The sequence below is a fragment of the Astyanax mexicanus genome, chromosome 2 (assembly GCF_023375975.1).
Source record: "Astyanax mexicanus isolate ESR-SI-001 chromosome 2, AstMex3_surface, whole genome shotgun sequence".
Classification (NCBI taxonomy): Eukaryota; Metazoa; Chordata; class Actinopteri; order Characiformes; family Acestrorhamphidae; genus Astyanax; species Astyanax mexicanus.
In genome coordinates, this window is record NC_064409.1 from 3920737 (window position 1) to 3941813 (window position 21077).

The window sequence follows — 21077 nt, forward strand, 5'->3', positions numbered from 1 at the left end:
TTTCCAAATTGTTATCCGCTCAGACAGTGATACTTAACTCTAGATTACCTAAATACATAGGTGATTAATTAAGAAATAAAACTGCACAGTAGTTTGTTTATGCTTAAAACAGTACATGAAGCAATTTTACTAGATGCATTTTTCATTTCTTTCACATTAAAGAGAAGAAAAAGATTCCTTGTATTGTGTCAGTCAAAATTTGTTCCAAATATTGTGAGTAAATCTAATTGTGAATCAAAGCTGAACTGCTTGAATTTTTTGCACCAGGATAAAGTGGCATAAAGTTATCCAAAAGCAGTGTGTAAGACTGGTGGAGGAGAACATGATACAAAGATGCATGTGATTAAAACTGTGATTAAAAACCAGCATTATTCCACCAAATATTGATTTCTGAACTCTTAAAACTCTTTATGAATATGAACTTGTTGTTTTCTTTGCATTATTTGAGGTCTGAAAGCTCTGCATTTTAATGTTATTTCAGCCATTTCTCATTTTCTGCTATAAATAAATGCTCTAAATGAGAATATTTTTATTTGGAATTTGGGAGAAATGTTGTCTGTAGTTTTAGAATAAAATAACAATGTTCATTTTACTCAAACATAAACCTATAAATAGCAAAATCAGAGAAACTGATGAAGAAACTGGAGAAAGAGGCCTGCTGTCTCTCATTCAGTGCAGCCTTTCGGTTTCTTCTGTGATGCTCTTTCGCTCACTCAATCACTCACTTACTTAAACTGAAGTGTATTGCAGCAACAATATATTTATTTTGATATGGTCTGCCTGAAAGCTCCATGAATCTATTGAGGCAGTTTGGAACAAATACCCAGTTCTATACATTCTCATCTCAAATCAGCGAAGGAGAGAACAATAAAGAAGAGCCCTAACGGCCGCATCAGATCTCAGATTGAACCGTGAAACTCAGGCGGCAGTAAACATCAGGTAAACTCTCAGCGAAAGCCTTGAAGCATGGGCAGCTCCACCCTCCACCCTCCCCGTGCCCAGTAAAGCATATTTCACTGCCCGTCAGCATAAGATCCAGGGGTCGTGACCTTAATGAGGGGGATTGATTATGTGTGCCCACGAGTGGCGGAATTAAGCCAGGCTCTCCATGACCGGGCCTGTCTCTAAATCAAGGCTGGAGTCGCCGGGTGAGCTGATTAGACGGCGGCGAAGGTTGATCCTCCCACCGCTTTTCCATCAGCCATAAATATTCATACGCAGATCCCACACACCTCGCTCGGCATTATGCGCTAATTACCTGCTACGAGATCGCTGCCAATCGCAGCCGGGAAAGATGAGCAGCTTTAAAGACGCATTCAAACAGTCGTTTTCTTCAATGAAACAATTCCCTCACATCATGTTAAAAACACTGTATCTGCCCTTTGTTAGTGTATTGTAATGTAATGTATTGTGTGTTTGGTTTGGGGAAAAAAGAAGTTTCATTGGGCTTTTAATGTTAAAACAGTACCACTTTAAAATAAGACTACCTTTTATAAAGAGTTTATAAATATTTTACAATTAGTTTATTAATGGTTACTTATTAAGTTGTAAATGCCTTAAAAATCATAAGTAGTCAGTTATAACACATATGTAGCAAGGGCAACAGTATGGATGGCTGTGGGTTCACTATTTGGCAAGCAACAGGTCATTGTTGCCCTTTCTATGTATGTGTTATAATAACTGATTATTAATGATTTTTAAGGCATTTACAACCTAATTAGTAACCATTAATAAATTTATTGTAAAAAAAAACATTTATAAACCCTTTTTAAAGGTAGTCTTATTTTAAAGTAGTACCGTTAAAACGTTCCTGTCTGAAGACGTTAATGTCAGCCCAGGAGATTCCAAAATGTTTTAATGGCATGACCCATGTTTAGAAGTAGTTTTTGGAAGTGTATTATTGTATACTGCATACTAGTTACGTTTTTCTTTATTTCTGCATAAGTATGATGTAAAACATCAAAGGAGATTCCTGAGGACCTTAAAAAAATGGTTATTGATGCTCATCAGACTGGGAAATGTTCAAACACTTTTACCTTCTCCAGGAGTGGTCAACCAACAAGGAGCAATCACTTCGAAAGCTTGGCATGTAATAGTTGGTAGGTTCAAAAAGGAACCTATGATAACTTCTAAGCAACTGAAGGCCTCTGTCAAGTTGGCCACCATCAGTAGAATACTGAACACCAATGGATGCATGGTATTTGCGCAGGCTTGCAAGTAGAGTCACTGCTCTTCGAAAGGAACATTGCTGCTCATTTGCAGTTTGCAAAAGATCACATGGATGAGCCAGAAGGCTATTAAAAATGAAGTATAATATTATTCACATTTCTTTTACTGGGTTCTGTGTGTCTACTTTTATGAATCTGATGATGTTTTAGGTCATATTTATGCAGAAAATGTATTTATTTTATATCAAAATTTTATCCCATTTTCTCCCTATTTTACACGGCCAACTACCCAACCCAGTGATTAGGACTCCCCCTATCACTAGTAGTGATGCCCCAACCCACCAGGAGGCTGAAGACTAGCACACGCCTCCTCCGACACATGTGAAGTCAGACTCCGCCTCTTTTTGAACTGCTGCTGATGTAGCATTGCCGAGTAGCATCACAGTTCAAACGCTCGGAGGAAAGTGCAGCGACTCTGCGGTTCTGATACATCAGCTCACAGACGCCTCATCCACAGCATTTGATGAGTGATGAAGGGAAAGAGCGCCATCTACTGTATCCACCCAGAGAGATTCAAACCGGCGATCTCCTGATTATAGTGGCAGTGCTTAGCTCTGGATCCTTTGCTTAATAAAGGTTAACCTGGTCTGTGGCTGGTGTACCACACCCCTTCTCTAACTCTTGTCTCTCTCTCTTGGTGTCTCTTGTGTGCATAAAGTGCCAAAAGCAGTGTGTAAGACTGGTGGAGGAGAACATGATGCCAAGATGCATGAAAACTGTGATTAAAAACCACCAGGGTTATTTCACCAAATATTGATTTCTGAACTCTTAAAACTTTATGAATATGAACTTGTTGTTTTCTTTGCATTATTTGAGGTCTGAAAGCTCTGCATCTTTTTTGTTATTTTGGCCATGTCTCTTTTTTTTTTCATTCACTGTCTAACTTTTGTCTGTGTCTCTCTCTCGCCATCATGGTTTCCAATGCTCGCCATCTTGCATGTTTCCCTTGCTCTCTCTCTCTCTCTCTCTCTCTGTCTCTCTGTCTAGTACCTTCACATTTTTATTATCTTACTGTTGACTTGGTATTGGAGTATCAGTTTAAAATTTAATTAAAAATACACATGAAGCTTGATGTTTTAACTGATCTGTGGCTGGTGTACCACACCCCTGTATAATACAGTGCATGTCTTTTTACATTCTTGTTGAAGGTTCATGATACAGTTTAGGGGCAATACCTGAAGAGAAACAGGATGTGGGGAGGGGTAAAAGATGGCTGGGAGGTGCAGGTTGTTTAATATGCCTGCGAGTTTCCCTTTTTGAAGGTGGGAAGGTGTTCCGTCTGGTTTAAGTTTGAGCGTGAGGAAGTAGTAATGTTCCAGATTACCCCTCCCTCCGCTCAGGTCCCGAGGTTAATGAAACTTCTGATGAGAAGTGCAATTTGCCTCTGTCTATTATCTCCTCACCCAAGAGCTACACTCCAGGTTTTCTTCTTTGGCAGAGTGTGTGTGAGAGAGAGAGAGGGAGAGAGAAAATATCAAAAGATGATGAGTTTTTAATCTTTTAACATTTGCATGTCGCACTCAGCAGTGACACGAGGGCCTGGGCTGCTAATGTCATTCTGGAATTTTCTCTGACCCCTGAAACCCACCTGACGGGTGTAAGATGGCGTGGAATTAGAGGATCCAGAAAGTTCACTCTCTTTTTTTCTCCTCTACTTCTCGCTCTCTATCTCTTTCTCTTCTTTAAAATCAGTAATGAGAAACAGGGGCGTGAATGAGGGGATGGTGGGGGAGGAAAGGTTGAACATTGAAGGATAGATCTGAATCAGATCACTTTACTTCAGCAAGTTCAGAATGAGCCTCGTCTTCACGTTTCTCCCATTTTATAGAGACCCCCCCCTTCCGAACTCACAGTAATGTGATCTAATATGTTGTGACTGCAGCTGAAGATGCCCATGAGTAGGTGTAACAAGTGATTAACTGCTTTATCTGTTGCTTTTTAGTGCTCCTTTCTATACCCAAGGATAAAACAATAATCTCCCTCTCGCTCTCTCTCTCTCTCTGGCTGTCTCTCTCTCTCTTGCCTGCTTTCCCTAGCTGTCTCACACACACTCTCACTCTCTCCCCCACTATCTTTGTCTCTTTTTCCTTCTCTTTCTCTATCTGATATGCTCGTCCTTGCGGTCCGTCTCTCTCTCTCCATCATGGTGTCTCTCGTGGTTTCCAATGCTGTCTCTATCGCCATCTTTCTCTCTGTTTCTAAAGATCTTTGTCTTATTATTTCATGCTGTCTCTGTCTTGCATGTTTTCCTTTCTCTCTCTTTCTTTCTTTCTTTCTTTCTCTCTCTCTCTTCTCTTTTTACACACTCTTTTGCAGTCTGTTGCACTCTCTTGCTCTCTCATGCTCCCCTTTATCACACCCAAGAATAACACAATACTCTCTGTCTCACTGGCTGTCTCTCTCTCTTGCTTGCTCTTTCTAGATGCCTCACACTCTCTCACTCTCTCTCCCACTGTCTGTCTCTCTCTTTCCTTCTCTTTCTCTATCTAAAATGCTCTTTCTCGCTGTCTGTCTGTCTCTCTCTCTCTCCATCATGGTGTCTCTCGTGTGGTTTCCAATGCTGTCTCTCTCGCCATCTTTCTCTCTGTTTCTGAAGTTCTTTGTCCTATTCTCTGTCTTGAATGTTTCCCTTTCTCTCTCTTTTTTCTCTATCTCTCTCTCTTTCTCTTATCCCGTTTTACACACTCTTTTGCAGTCTGTTGCACTCTCTTGCTCCCTCATGCCCCCCTTTATCATACCCAAGAATAACACTAATCTCTCTGTCTCACTGGCTGTCTCTCTCTCTCTCTCTCTCTCTCTCTCGCTTGCTCTTTCTAGCTGTCTCACACGCTCTCTCTATCTCCCTCTCTCGCACTCTCTTCTGCACCCTGTCTCTTGCTCATTTTCTGTATCGCACTCTATCATGCTATCTCTCCCTCACTATCTCTCTGTCTCTCTCTCTCTCTCTCTCTCGTCTGCTCTCCCTAGCTGCGTCATGCACACTCTCACTCTCTCTCTTTCACAGTCTCTCTCCTACGTTTTCTCCATCATTCTCTTATACTGTCTCTCGACCTCTCTTACTCATCCTCTCTTTCTCGCTCACTCTCTATCACACTCCATCAAACTGTCTCTCTCTTGCTTGCTCTTCTGCTGTACCACCCTCTTTCTCTCTCTTTCTCTATGTGTCATGCTCTTGCTTGTTCTCTTACGCTGTCTGTCTCTTTCTCTATCATGGTGTCTCTTTTCCAATGCTGTCTCTCTCTTTCTTGCTACTTTCGCACTTTTTGAAGTTCTCTCTGTCTCCTGCATGCTTTCCCTTGCTCTGTCGCTTTCTCTCTCTCTCTCTCTCTCTCTCTCTCTCTCTCTCTCTCTTTCATTTACATACTCCCTTGCAGTCTGTTGCACGCTCTTGCTCTCTCTGTATTTGCTCTTGCTTTCTCTCATGTTCTCTCTATCATACTCCAATACTGTCTCGTTTTGCACTCGCTCTCGCCCTCTCTCTCTCTCTCTATTGCACTCCTTCATGCTGTCTCTCTCTCTTGCTTGCTCTCCCTTGCTGTCTCTCCCACTATCTCTCTCTTTTGCTATCTGTCTCTCGCTCTTCTGCTCCATCTGTCATGCCCTTCTTTGCTGTCTGTTGCACTCTCTTTCTCTGTCTCTCTCTCACTCCCAGGTGCTCTCTCTCCCTTGCTGTCCCTCTCTCGCTCTTTCTCATGCTCTCATGCTGTGTCTTACGCCTTCTCTTTGTCTCTCCACATGTATCGGCTAATTCCCACACTCTAATCCTCTGTACCCCACATGAAGGATTTGAGCAGTAAATATTGTACAGGCTGATGCAGCACTTTTTACCCTTTTGTTTTTAAAGTGGAGGAACTTGACCTGGTGATGAGATTCAGATTGACTTCTTGTCTTGACAGAAATCAAATTTGCTACCTTTTTTCCATAGTTATCAGGCACTATCTTTAATTTGTTGTTATCAGATCTGGGCCAGTTGTTCCTCTGCATCCAGTATGTCCTCCTGCTGGACTGTTTGATTAATGCATGCCAGTGTCAGCAGGAGAGAATTGCATTAGCTTTGCAGGAGGTCTTGAGGAATTAAAGTTAAGGTTGACATTAAATAACACCATGGGACTGTAATGATTTACTCAATTATTTTAGTAGTTATTTGTATTAAACTACAACTTCTTACTTTAAAATTAAATTACAGATGAAGCCAGAGAGCGGTGAGTACTGTTTTCTACATTTTCAAAAGAAAACTGCTACAGGAAGAGGCTGACCCACATGGAAACAACAGCTTTAGCCTTAGCTCAGTTTAACATGATTGGACTCATGAAGTCTCAGTTTCAGCAGTAATAAAGTCATTGATAAGATGAGAAAAAAAACAGCATGTGAGGCCTATACAGCCCTCCGATACATGTAAAGCATCACAGTGCTAACGCTCGGAGAAAAGCGCAGCGACTTGGTTCTGATACATCAGCTCACAGATGCAGCTTTGTGCTGATCCACATCACCCTAGGAGTGATGAGGGGAAAGAGCTCCATATACTGTACCTAACCGGAGAGAGAGCAAGACTAATTGTGCTCTCTCAGGGCTCCGGCAGCTGATGGCAAGCTACATGAACAGGATTCGAACCGGCGATTCGAACCCTTCGAGTGTATATTGTTCCCAGCACACTTAAAGGTGTTTTTAAGTTAAAGATTAGATTTGAAAGAACACAAGTGTGGGAAAAACTGAATGTGCATTTTGAATTACATTTTTATTTTAAATTAAGATTTTACCACTTGGTAGTTAAATGCACCTTTGTGGAGTCAGGCTGAAATCCTGATTCACAACTTAATTTAATATATAGCAACTGCTTGTTAGCCTGATTTCAGGCAACTGGAGCTTTCTATATCTATAGATTCATAGATTTTAGTTGGCACCAGATGAGACAACATGATTTTTAAGTAAATAAAGACACATTTTACATTTTTATTTGGTGAACAATTGTATATTAGTTTTGGTAAAAGTATTATCTTCACAATATATCATTATAACAAAGAGCAAACAGCAAGCCTCTCATTACTATTCTCAAATAAAATAATCTCTGTTTTATCTTTATTTAACTGCAGAAAGAGGTGTCCCATCCATTTGTTTATCTGCTCAATGCATATTTTATTTGGGCTGAAGGCCATGTGGATCTGAGTGTCATCTGCATAGCTGTAGTAAGATATCCTATAGTCATGCATGATTTCACCCAGAGGAATCATATATAGGTTAAATAAGAGTGGCCCATGAATTGAACCCTGGGGTACACCAGAAACATTATTTTACATTTTCAACCCAATAAGACAGTTATACATGAAGGAAAATGTTGCTTGGGCCAAATCTTAACTCAGATTCTACCATTTATTAGTTGTAATTAGTGAAAAGAGAATTTTCTGAATTTATTTTTATCTTAAATGGACTCAAAGAGAAACAGCAGCTCCCCCAGACTCGTTTTTCTATTTTTTTGTAGTGGCAACAAGTGTAGAACTCTCTCTCTCTTCCTCTCCCTCTCGCTGTCACTCACAGGCTCTCTCTCTCTCTCTTTCTCTCGTCTATCTGATCGTCTATCCTCTCTTCTATTTCTCTGCACTGGGAATGGAAAGTGAAATGTTGTGCACGAGGCATCAGGAACACATTTGAGGAGAGTTATTTTCTCAACTCTCCATCTGGTGTTTTTTTTTCCCTCTTTTTTATTCATAGTGAGGAGACCTTTTTCTTTGCAGACTAAATCTCCATCTGTTAAAGCAAAGATGCATTATTAAATGAAGCTCTTTAAGTGCTTCAGAGACAGACCTGCTCATTTCTAAATGTTTGGCTACAGTCAACAGCCTCGGAGGACACCAGGGTACAGATTTACACCTAAATGTCATGAAGAGATGCTGCACTTCAGTATTTTTAAACGTTATCCGGCATTGGATTGTTTTTTTTTTATGACGGCACTACAGCATTTGGGACTAAGTATTTTTTATGCAATTCTTCTTCATAGAGGCACTCAGAAAAGCCTGTGTAGTATCTTCATTTTTATATGTAGGCTTACTTCTAAGACATTACAATTGGTCCAAGAGGGTTAAGAGACCATATTAGTTGCATATATACCACAAATATTGGTAGGTTCTAAAGCTTTAACTCCAGGGGGCCTTTTTCAGTGATCTATAGGTGATCTATAGGCGAGTAGCGCACCGTGCAGCTTTATTTCGGGCTTTTGCTATCGTAACGACAGGAAAAGTACATCTTGCTAGGCTCGAAACGCATACAAAACGCATGCAAAAAGCATACAAAAGCATGCATATATACCACATATATTGGTAGATTATAAACCTTTAACCCCAGGGGCCCTTTTTTAGTGATCTGTAGGTGATCTATATGCGATCTATAGGCGAGCAGTGCACCGTGCAGCTTTATTTAGGGCCTTTGCTATCGTAACGACGGGAAAAGTACATCTTGCTAGACTCGAAACGCATACAAAAGGTATGTTTTTGATGTAACATGAAATAAACCAATCAGCGAGACACTTCCTATTTTCTTTAAGTGTCAAAACTGACATTTCATGTCCTTTACGTGAATAGCAATGTATATTTTATTTAGTATTCTGTTTATTGTTGATATAAAAGTTGATTTGTACAGTGTTGTGTGTCCTGTGTGTATGTAACGAGCAAGGGTGTTTGGCACACCAGTGTTGCCAAGATAGCAATAAACATCTGACTGATGACTGTTGACTCAAAGCTATTTTTATACAGTGGGCCACCTGTGTTTTCCATTTCCAAGAGTGCATTACGACAGAAATTCGAATATTTTTAGTTTTTAAGTAATCGCAATGATTTTTTAATGATTGTACTGTTGCTGGTGCATTGCATAGCCTTAGTGGCGTAAGTACTATTCCAGCTATTCCAGCACTTTAAATGGTGTTTTTCCAACACAGACCAATAGAAGACATTTGCTATCTACATGCTAAATATGGTGCTTTGTATTTGCAGTGGATGAGAAAGAGTTGAGAAGAAAGATCACGGAAGAGTTGCAGAAGGGTCTGGAAGAGGAGAGAAGCAAGGCACGACAGGACCTTAATCAGTGGTGAGTCTGAATGCACTTCACTGGGTGCATTGTGTTGATATATATGTGAAAAAAAAGAACATTTGTAATTCAGCAATGTTGGATGTATATTATAGCTGTCCAAACAAAATCATGTTCTTCTCTTTACTACTGAAACTGAGACTTCCAAGAGAGAGTCCAATCATGTTAATCTGAGCTAAAGGTGTTTCCATGTGGGTCAGCCAGACGTCTTCCTGTAGCAGTTTTCTCCAGTTTCAAAGAGTCTGAGTCTAAAGGTGTAGGAAATAGAACTCACCACTCTCTGGCTTCATCTGTAATTTCTCTAAAGAAAAGACTTTTACTTTTAATAGTTAGATATCTTTTTTTCCTTCTCAGTTTTAGTTCATTTGTTGTAACCTGAAGAGCTTAAATGGCAAAACTAAAGGAAAACGTTGGGGGTGTTCTTAAACTTTTGACAGCATTGTTTACTTTATTGCCCTACAATACTATATTGTTCTTACCTCATAACAGTTGTAATCTCTGTTCCAAGCCTGTAATTAGAGTGATCTCTGTTTAATCAACACTGTGTGTGGTTGGTGTGGTGCAGTAGATAACACCACCGCCTGTCAGTAAGCTACCACGTGGGCTAAATGTTGTAAATGATTTAGCTGCAATATATTGTAGTCAATATACAGCTTGGAAAAAAATGAGAGCGTTTAGAAAGGATGAGTTTCTTTGGTTTTACCAAATTTAGAAACCTCTGGAATATAATCAAGAGAAAGATGGATGATCACAAGCCATCAAACCAAGATGAGTTATACAAAAGCAGTGTGTAAGACTGGTGGAGGAGACCATGATGCCAAGATACATGGAAACTCTGATTAGAAACCAGGGTTAGTCAACCAAATATTGATTTCTGAACTCTTTAAACTTTATAAATATGAACTTGTTTTCATTGCATTATTTCAGTCATTGTTATTTCTCATTTTCTGCAAATAAATGTTATAAATGACAATATTTTAATTTGGAATTTGGGAGAAATGTTATTAAACATATACCTATAAATAGCAAAATCAGAGAAACTGACTCCAGAGCTGTATGTGATGTTAAGTTGTTTAGCTTAGTTATTAAAGTGTCTTCATTGACTCTCCTGTGTGGTCTGACTAATAGAAATGCTGCTGTATCTGATATCCGGACACCGGGTTTAAATATATTTTGAGATCAGATATTTGAGTACTTGGACAAAGACAAATTAGTGTCGCCCAAATAAAAATGTTGTATCTTGGCAGTGGTCAATTTGGGACACAGATCAGGCCGTGCTTTCCCTGGACTCATTCACCTCTCTTCCGGTTCCCATCAGCCCTGTTCTTCTCCTGTTCTTTTTTAGCTCAGATCAATTAATCACTGGAGAGCGACTCGCACGGGAGGTAATTTCCTCTTTTCTGATGGGGTGATCTATTAACTTCCCCTGATGGGAGCTCAGTCTCTTTCCCTAATTTAAATTCTGCTGTTTTATTGTCAGAAAAAACAATCTGTTTCTATAGCACTGGAGTGTTGTGAGGCAGAACCAACTGCTGTATAGAATAATGATAAAGTTTACCCATATAACAGGAGCTATAAAACTCTATAAAACAGGAAACCTTAGAATATAAGAGAAGATGTTAATATATAAAAACTGAAAAATCTGTTCAGCTTAGTTTTACTTTTTAATATTTATCATTTACATTGTTTTAGGCCTGAAACATAGATCAAAAAAGTTGAAATGTTGACGGGTGTAAGCTGAAAAAACAGGGAGATGTACATATGTTCAATTAATAGAGCAGTGTTAACTTGATGATGGTTGCTAAGGTGTTGCTAAGCAGTTGTAACACATACTTGGTGGTTACTTACTTGCTAGGTTGTTGCTAACATATCTGAAGTGGTTGGTAAAGTGTTTTGCTAAGCTGTTGCTATCATATCCAAGGTTGTTGCTAGTTGCTGTGACATTCAAGTGGTTGCTAGGCAGTTGCTTTCTTATCCTCGGTGGTCGATAAGGTGTTGCTAGGCAGTTGCTGTGGTATTCAAGATGGTGTTTGAGGTGTTGTTAGGAATTGGTTGCTAGGGTAAGGTGGTTACTGAGGTATTGCTATGTGGTTGCAAGAAAGTTGCTATCATATGTCAGATGGCTTATGTGTTGCTAGGTTGTTCCTAACATATCTGAGGTGGTCGGTGTGGTGTTTTGCTAAGTGGTTGGTAAACAGTTGCTGTCATATCCAAGGTGGTTGCTAGGGTGTTTGTGGTAGGTAGTTGCTATGGTATTCCAGGTGGTTGCTATTGCAGTCGCTCTCATAGGTGGTCGACAAGGTGTGGCTAGGCAGTTGCTATGGTATTCAAGATGTGAATATGGTGGTGTTAGTATTTGGTTGCTGGGGAAACTCAGGTGGTTGCTGGGGTAACTTGGGTGGTTACTGACGTATTGCTAAGTGGTTGCTTAGAAAAGTTACTATTATTTGTCGGGTGATGGCTAAGGTCCCTATCCCTAGTGTTTTCCAAAGTGTTGCTGGACAGTTGCTATAATATCCCCAGGTTGTTGCTAAGTGTTTGCTAGGTGGTTACTATCATACCTAAGGTGGTTTCTGAGGTGTTGCAAGGCAGTTGCATTAGCTTATAGAGCTAAATCGAACAAAATATGAAATCTTGGGTTCTTACTGTATGCAGTTTAACAAATCAAACACTTTTCCCCCCTTTTTTGGTGTAATCTTACTTCCTCTTTGTTTTGGAGGATTGCTACATGAATTCTAGTCTATAGGAAGGTTAATAGCAGGCCAGTAGCATGTTTCTACATTTATTTGACTGGTTACTCTTACAGATGTGTGCATGTCTAAATGGATGGAGTCTGGAACGGTTATTAGGTCTTGACCCGTGAAATTGCAAGCTTGACTTTTACGGAGTATCGACTCCAGGCCCTTCGTACAGTGGAAAGGCAATTTCTTGTATTCCCTAGCCGACTTTAGCGTGACTGAGAGCTGAGGACTTTATCCTACAGCTGTACATTTAGGTTAAGGTGGAAGTAAAGCGTATAGAAGTGAGATGGGAGTGCTTTATGAAGTTAAAATAAATATAAGATAGATGAATAGACTGATAGACTGCACACAAAAAGCTATTTAATGACATTTGCTTATTATACGACTCTATTCCTAAAGAACAGTAATGGATTAGAAAACAGTAAAGCCTGTTTTTTTTTTATCTTCTGCTTCCAGTAGCTTCCAGTATGATTTTAGTAGCCACTAAATGACGTTATCTCCGTTTTGAACAGTTTGCTTAAAAGTGCCAGACATGTTACTGTATCTCGCTCCACCCTCTTCTTCCTCTTCTGCCTCTTCTGCCTCTTACGCCTCTAATCCTTTCAGTCCGGCACGAGGCCACAGCACTGACCTACAGAAATTGCTATTGACAGAGAGTTTATTTTCTGTCGGCCATAAAAGCAAATTTAGGGGCAGAGTCTCTTGTTTTACAGCATTGTTGTCGAGGTGACTGAGGCAAAGTGCTCCATCCCATCGCCCAGGCAACGCCATTAAGCCAAAGTAGGGGCTTTATTGACCATGATGTCACGCTCGGAGGGACAGAATCAATATTTTCCTTAATGTTGTCTTCCATTTAGATGTCCATGTCCCGCATTTCTTTTCTTTATTTCGTCTCTCTGTCCTTAGGTTGTGTTTTTAAAGTGCCCAGTGAGGCTATAGAATTGAATAGGATGAAATTGTTTCCTTGGTTTGGTGGTTTTCCGTTGGCTCTAAGTGCCGGCCGTACGGACAGAATTAATGTTTATTTTTTTGTCCTCTAAACTCACTGTTTGCAGGGGCAGTGCTTTAAAGAGCTCAGGTGAACGGATGGTTTTAAGACCTTTGTTCCTCCCAGACTCTATATAAAAAAAGAGTTGGGTGTTAAGTAAGAGTAAGGATGCACCAAAATGGGAATTTTGGGTAAATGCCAATGGGAATTTTTAGCAATGCCAACAGAGGTGAAGGTGATGATGATGATAAAGTTAAATGAATTTGTTAAGTTAAGGGTAAAAACAAATAAATGAATCGGCAAAGTATTTCAATGTACTGTATTTTTCACACTATAAGGCGTACTTAAAATCCTTTATTTATTTTATATTGTATAATCTAGTGCTCCTTATGTAGAAATTTTACCAGTCAGGTATTAAGGAGCAGTAAAGCGTTAAACAGGAGTTTCAGTTTACTTCTTTAGCACCGGGGCTGGAGTAGTATTAGCATTAGCAGCTACTCGCTATATTTTAGGCCTGTAGCCTGCATTATCATTACCTGCTAACCGCGCTAGCGCTTTCATTGTTCAGAGGCGAATATATCATACTGTATCCTGCTGCTAACCCTGACTAGCACTACTGGAGCAGCATTAGCATTACCCACTAACTGTGCTAGCTCTTTTGTTGAGGCGAGTAAATCGAGCTATAGCCTGCGTGTTTACTGTGATAAAACAAGCTACATGTGACGGATAATGAAAGCTTATAAAGCTTATATTTTTTTGATGTCTGAGCATTTGCTTCCTTTACCTGTTGGCCTCACCATTGAAAAGTCAGTATACTGGACAGAATATATAATATAGGGCAGGCCATGCATGTTGTTGTTGTTGACACCTTTCTGACATTTTCCACTGTTTCAGCTCATTACCTTGATTTAGTTTTTCCTGCTAATGTTCCGCTGTTCACCAGGGAATCTCAAATCAATACCAGGTCTGTGTTGCCGTCACCCGTTTTTCACCGGGTCAGTGCTTCGTGGGCTTTAAGAATCTTTAATATTATGTGCAGGGGTTCAGTGAGAGTTCTTGAATTTAGATGTTCTCAGCCTTTTTTCATTTGAAAAAATGTATATTTTTTGTGCAAGACTCATTATTAGCTTTAGAATTAGGTTATAGTGGAAAAAAACTGTTCCCAGGTCTGCAAGTAATGCTTTGTAATGTTTTTTGATGTTCTTTGTGCAACTGTGCTTTGGGGAAACTCATTCCAGTTTTAATGCTGCTTTAATACTCTCTGCTTCTCCCGCTCGGCATGGAAGAGATGGGATTTGACCGGCCTGAAAATCTCTCTTCTCTCCTCCTTTCATTTCTCATCTTTAACCGCGCAGCTCAATATCCGTGTTTGGAATTGAATTGTTTTTTTTCGCTCTGTGTTTTTGTTAAAAGATCTATGGCCATCTTTTAATTGAAACTAATGAGGGTACAGATAAGCTGTTTTTCCCTGCCGTTGCCATAGAGTGGTAATTGAATTGCGATATTATTTCACAGGCCGTTTAGGAGGAAATGTAAACCTGAGCTGCAGGACAGTTAGATTAAATTCAGCGAAGCCGTGGTCCTGAATCTAAGCCTCCTTTTCCTAATACTCTGCTTGACATCTGACTTAATGTGGTTTGTGTGTTTTCTGCTAAAGACATGTTTTCCCTTAAATTAGCCAATAACTTTCTCTTTCTTTAAAAACTCCTGCAAAGAAATGGCCATTTTTATACCATTAACAAGCTCAAAGTAGCTTAACACTTCTACTTCATGTTAGAATTCAGCGAATCTGGAACAGATCTGCATTTTCCTGTTAATATAACATAACATTTATTGCAGTGTGTAAACATATTATCAACCAATTCAACTAACATGCTGCAATAACTGATCTGTTTTGTTACTTGCATTGACTGGCAAGCAGATAGCTAACAAATATTACACACATTTTATAGCTAGCCTACCTGCTGCTAAATTACACTATTTGTATAAAACACGTAAAACTTTTTCTCCTTTCTTTTCTGGCTTCCTGATTGCTAACTTTGCTTCATGATTGCTGAAGGTTCATATTTTGCCGGCTGCAGGAATTACTAACCTGGCTGGCTACTGTCATTAACGAAAGACAGCGCAAGTTAACGAGAGGCAGTGTGAGAGAGCTCAAGAGACAGCATAAGTTAGCGAGAGACTGTGCGAGGTAGCGAGAGAGTGCGATTGAGAGAGCGAGAGACAGCGGAAGTTATTGAGAGACAGAACGATTAGAAGAGCAAGACAGAGCGCGAGTTAACGAGAGACTGCAAGTTGGCGAGAGACAGCGTGAGAGAGCGCGAGAGACAGCGCAAGTTAGCAAGAGACAGTGCGATTGAGAGAGAGAGAGAGAGCACAAGTTAGCGAGAGACAGTGCGATTGAGAGAGAGAGCACAAGTTAGTGCGATTGAGAGACTGTGTGAGGGCGCGAGAGACGGTGTAAGAGAACGAGAGCCTGCACGAGTTAGCGATAGACGGTGTAAGAGAACGAGAGCCTGCACGATTTAGCAAGAGACTGTGTAAGAGAGCGAGAGACTGTGCGATTGAGAGAGTGAGAGACTGCATAAGTTAGCGAGAGACTGTGTAAGAGAGCGAGAGACTGTGCGAGTTAGCCAGAGACAGCGTAAGAGAGCAAGAGACTGTGCGATTGAGAGAGCGAGAGACTGCACGAGTTAGTGAGAGACTGCATAAGTTAGCGAGAGACTGCACGAGTTAGTGAGAGACTGCATAAGTTAGCGAGAGACTGTGTAAGAGAGCGAGAGACTGTGCGAGTTAGTGAGAGACTGCACGAGTTAGTGAGAGACTGCACGAGTTAGTGAGAGACTGCATAAGTTAGCGAGAGACTGTGTAAGAGAGCGAGAGACTGTGCGAGTTAGCCAGAAACAGCGTAAGAGAGCAAGAGACTGTGCGAGTTAGCGAGAGACAGCACAAGTTAGCGAGAGACAGCGTTTGAGAGCGCGAGAGACTGAGTGCGCTCACAACGTTTGGCTTGTTTAATGCGTGTTTCATGCGAAGTATCAAAAACTGGGACCAGTTTTTTTTTAGACCTTTCAGCACTCTGTAGTACAAATACATTTCAGTCTGTGCCTTTTTGGTATCAGATTTCAATACCCAGCCCTAACTAATAATATACTTTTATGCACAAGTTCCTCTGGATAACAATAGAAATAAGAACGCTACGCTACACTGTTCTAGAGAAAGGAAATCTTTACAGTGCTCCATGTCCTCATCCTTTCTTCCTTTACTTCCTCTTCTCTCCCTACACTGCTCACCTTATACCCCTCCCACCCCTCCAGGACCCAGGCTGTGAATAAAGCTGAATGATATCCGGACTGATGAGTATATTTAAGAGGGTCCTGTGAGATACGGGGGGCTAAATTTATGGCAGGCCGTTATTGAGATGATGTGTGTAAAACTTTGCCATCTGTGTGTATCAGTAAAGGAGGTGGGTGTATTCAGCTGTGTATGTGTGTGTGTGTGTGTGTGTGTGTTTGTGCGTTTAGTGCAGTCAGTGTGTGAGTTTTGCAGTAAAGCACTGAAGCAGAACCGTTCTGCAGACACTCAGGCTGACTGACCTGCACAGTGCTGCATCAGCACTAGTGTACACACACACACACACACACAAAAACAGTCCTTCACGGAAACACTCCTCATCTATAGAGCGAGAGAACAGCTCAGTGCGGATTACACGCTCCTGTGGGAAGGAAAACGCACACAAGGGCGGGAGGCCACTTCATTCCCAGCATGCACCTGAAAACAAACCTCATGACTTTTTTACTTGTTTGACTGTAAATTTCCATTTAATTCTCGCTTATTTTGTTATTCGTTTAATAGCCCTGAACTATGGCTGTCAGTCAGTTAATTATTAATTAGGTAGCTACCATAGACTGTATATAGCTGGACAGAGAATCGTCTCTTAAAAGTGAAGCCACCACAGGTCGGGCGCCCCCTGCTGTTCGGCTGCAGAAAGCTGTGTAACTCCACCCATCCCCATAGGTTTCAATGGCAAAACAGACAACTTTCAATCACGTTTTTTTTCTAATATACTGTAATTCTACCTCCATTATTTAAATGCAGCAGCTAGTGTAACATCTGCTTATATTGTCAAATTTTTATATCCCCACAGAATTCGGTTTTTAAAACTTTATTCGGCTCTATTCAAAAAAGGTGTGGTTATGGTAAAAGGGCTGCTTATGGGCGGGACCAATAACAGACCTTCAGCTCCGCTCCGCCCCGCTCTGCAGTCTGTGACCGCGAGGCAGCCCTCAGGGGCGGGGTTATTTAAATGAGTAGGCTGTCTCTCCAAAGTCTTTCTCCCTCCTCTGGTCTCTACTGCGCAGACTCTGGTCTCTGAATCGCCAAAATGGCGGAAGATTTTCGCTTCATTTTCATTGAATGAATGGGAACGGCGACACGGCGTCCATCTTTATATACAGTCTATGCGTAGCTACTAATTTAAAACAGTGATTAGTTAATTGTGAAGATTTTTTGCATGATCTGTAATAGGGGTGGACGATATGGTTCTAAAATAATATCACAATATTTTACAAAATGTTATTATTTTATACAATATGATATGGCACACCCCTAACTGAGAAAAGTACAAGAATTTTATCAAATTTATAACGGAACGATCCAGGATCCAATGATTCATGATAATAAAAATGCGCTCCACATATCTCCATATATCCAGCATTAAAGTAAAATAAATGATACTAGACAAATACAGCTCTGGAAAAAAATTAGACCACTTTAAAAAGATGAGTAAAGCAGCATAAAGTTATCCAAAAGCAGTGTGTAAGACTGGTGGAGGAGAACATGATGCCAAGATGCATGAAAAAAACTGTGATTAAAAACCAGGGTTATTCCACCAAATATTGATTTCTGAATATGAACTTGTTCTCTTTGCATTCTTTGAGGTCTGAATGCTCTGCATCTTCTGCAAATAAATGCTCTAAATGACAATATATTTATTCAAAATTTGGGAGAAATGTTTTCTGTACTTTATAGAATAAAACAACAATGTTCATTTTACTCTAACATATACCTATTAATAGCAAATTCAGAAACTGAAGTGATCTCTTTATTTTATACAGAGCTTTATATAATGGAAATGAAAAGAGTGTGATTTTTTTTAATTGTTTTAAGTAAGAAAGTAGTACCCTGATGTGGTAATTATGTGGTTCAGGGTATGATATCGTTCATGATATTCAAAAATGTTGGGGATTTATTATAAACTCTTCATTAGCAACACAATTCTGCATTAATCGTTCTTAACTCTCCGATGGCCATGAGCCTATTACAGAAGTAGCACCATGCAGTGTGTTTTCGCACCATCATTCTGCTCTTCTGCAGTACTGTGAGGTTTACACACGTGTGCTGGTGATTGACCACTGTGAGAGATTATTGATTGGTCATAAAATGATGAACGGTTGTTTAAAAAACAAACAAAAAATGAACTGAGCAAGCAGCTGCACCCCAGACTATTTCCCCAGACATAGCTTCTTTTTCCTGACCGTGCAATTTACGACCAGCCGTGGCCTTGCACTCCTTCGTTTAGTGCCTACAGTAATTGCTGCATGTTAGTAGGGCGAGATTGAAATGGCCTTGACCACAGACGCTGCCCGTCGCCTGTCAATACGCCATATTTCTGTTTAACTCTCCTACTCTATGAATTAGCTTTATTGCTTTTTAGACTCATTCGAAACGAATTTCTTGGTAATTTGTCTACATTTCCACATTGATTTCAGTTTTGCTTGGTTGATTCAGTCTTTTCTGGCCTTTTTTTCTACTTTACTATGATGATATAAATCTTGTTATCATGGATGGGTAACTACTACACATTAAGTATTTGGCATCCTTGCTTTGTATGCTCTGTGTGTGTTTTATTAGGTGATCTTACATATTATGTAACACTGGATTTGGAGCACAGAAATGATCAGAAAAAGATCATTGTAATTGAGAGAAAGTTAAAATGTCTAGAAAACATGATGTAAAAAAAAAAACAAAAAAAACAACCTCAGTCTGATCATTTTGCGATTAGTGCAATAAAATGCCCTGAAAATGTACAGTACTCTATTTAGATTAGCGGCTCCTATGTGGACTTATTATGGCCTAAAACTACTAATAACTAAATAAATCTTTTTTTTTTTTTTTCCAGTTTCTTACCAAAGATTTATTTGAAGACTGCGATTTTTTTTAAACACTCAGGGTTCCTCAGTCTAGTGCTATCGTGTGTCATTCACGTCCCCACTAGTACTGAAGTTAGCGGCTAATGCTAATGCTGCTGCACCCAGCCTTAGTGGTGCAGAAACTTTACTGAAAAAATAAGCTTACTGTAAATGTATGGAAGTGCTTTACTCACCCATAATCTGTGTAGATTAAATTCCAGCGGTCATTTGACTTTGAAAGAAAATGTTTTTTTAAAAATTAGTTTTTTTAAGAATTACAGTTTTGTTTACTGAGGCTTTCCTATAGTTTTTTTTTTTTTTCCCCCATTTTCTCCTCAATTTACGTGGCCAATTACCCAACCTACTCATTGGGACTCCCCCTATCACTAGTAATGCCCCAACACACCAGGAGGGTGAAGACCTAACACCTGTGAAGTCAGTCACCGCTTCTTTTCGAGCTGCTGCTGATGCAGCATTACCGAGCAGCATCACAATGTGTTCGGCGGAAAGCACAGCGACTCGGTTCCGATACATCAGCTCACAGACGCCCTGTGCTGCAGACATCACCCAAGGAGTGATGTGGGGAGAGAGCGCCATCTACCCACACGGAGGGAGCAGGGCCAATTGTGCTCCCTCTGAGCGCCGGCAGCTTGACGGTAAAGCTGCATGAGCGGGGGTTCGAATCTGCGACCTCCCGCTTATAGTGGCAGCGCGTTAGACCGCTGGACCACTTGGCACCCCTCTTTCCCGTAGCTTTTACATTAGAAGTGAAACATGGCGACACCCTTGCTTACTTCTATTTAGGCATCCTTAATAGTGTTGCTTAATGCGCTTTATAATCTTTATAATCTCATGCGCTTTATAACCCTTCTAACTAGATGACTTGTAGCAGTGATTGTCATGCAGTATGTTGCCTTAGGAAAATGTAGCTTTTTTTTATTGACCTGTCTGCTGTCTGGATTTATTCGTTTGTTTGTTTCTTTGTTTGTTTGGTTTGTTGGATGGTTTCTTTCAGTTCCTTTCCAATTCTCCCCCATCTCTCAGTCCCATTAGTGGTTGCAAACTGTAGATATCACAATTTTTGTGCTGCCCGCTGGATAAATATTTCATAGTAAGAGGAAAGAGAGAATTTGTAGAATTTACTTTGATTCATTATTCTGTGTCCATCCCCCGACGAGGCCCGGAGAGGCGCGGGCTGTATATCCAGGAGCCCAGGAAAAGGCCTGGACCGCCTCATGTAAAATTCAACCAGCGCATTCGCAGACATTATTCTCCTTTATTAATATCACATGCATTCTTTAAACAGCATTGTTGGAGCTGTTTAGAGCGGTAACTGTTATGCAGGCGTTTCAGAATCCGTGTTTTGCGAGTGTTTTGTATTGAGATGTATTACAGGGGAGCGTTGACAGGTGGCAGGGTGCTGCATTAATGAAGAGGGGAGGGGTTCTGAATTGGGGTATTATAATGTGTGTGTGTTTTTGAGAGGGAACGGAAGGTTTGATAGATTATTTTTCGTATTTCAGTACAAATCCTGAAATTTCCTTTTAATTTATCTCCATGCCGTGAAAATAGCATGAAAAATTGGTAATAAGAGTCAAACTTCAAAAAAAAAATGTCTTTCTCTCTCACTGCTCTCTTTGAATGCGCCAAAATTTACATTTTAATTCAGCAAATTCCCCAGCCGATCCCTCTGTTCAAAGCTTTTGGTATGATTTTTAAAATTGTCTTTCCTACTGTTTTTGACCCAATTGCACATTTGGGGCATTAAACTAATGAACTGCTGAACTGCTGAATTAAATCTAGAGTTCTAAGTAGAGATGGACCGATCTGTGTTTTTGGGTTTTGGTAGATTTCA

At 40.2% G+C, this 21077-nt stretch overlaps 1 protein-coding gene across 5 annotated transcripts in view; it reads left to right on the forward strand.

The window, feature by feature from the left end:
* Positions 1–21077, forward strand: part of chchd3a (coiled-coil-helix-coiled-coil-helix domain containing 3a) — a 116267-nt gene that overhangs the window by 14831 nt on the left and 80359 nt on the right. For all 5 annotated transcript variants that reach the window (XM_049475008.1, XM_049475009.1, XM_049475010.1 and 2 more), the window contains one exon: positions 9209–9302. In XM_049475008.1, the coding sequence (XP_049330965.1) occupies positions 9209–9302 (94 nt within the window). The remainder of the gene's footprint in view (positions 1–9208; positions 9303–21077) is intronic.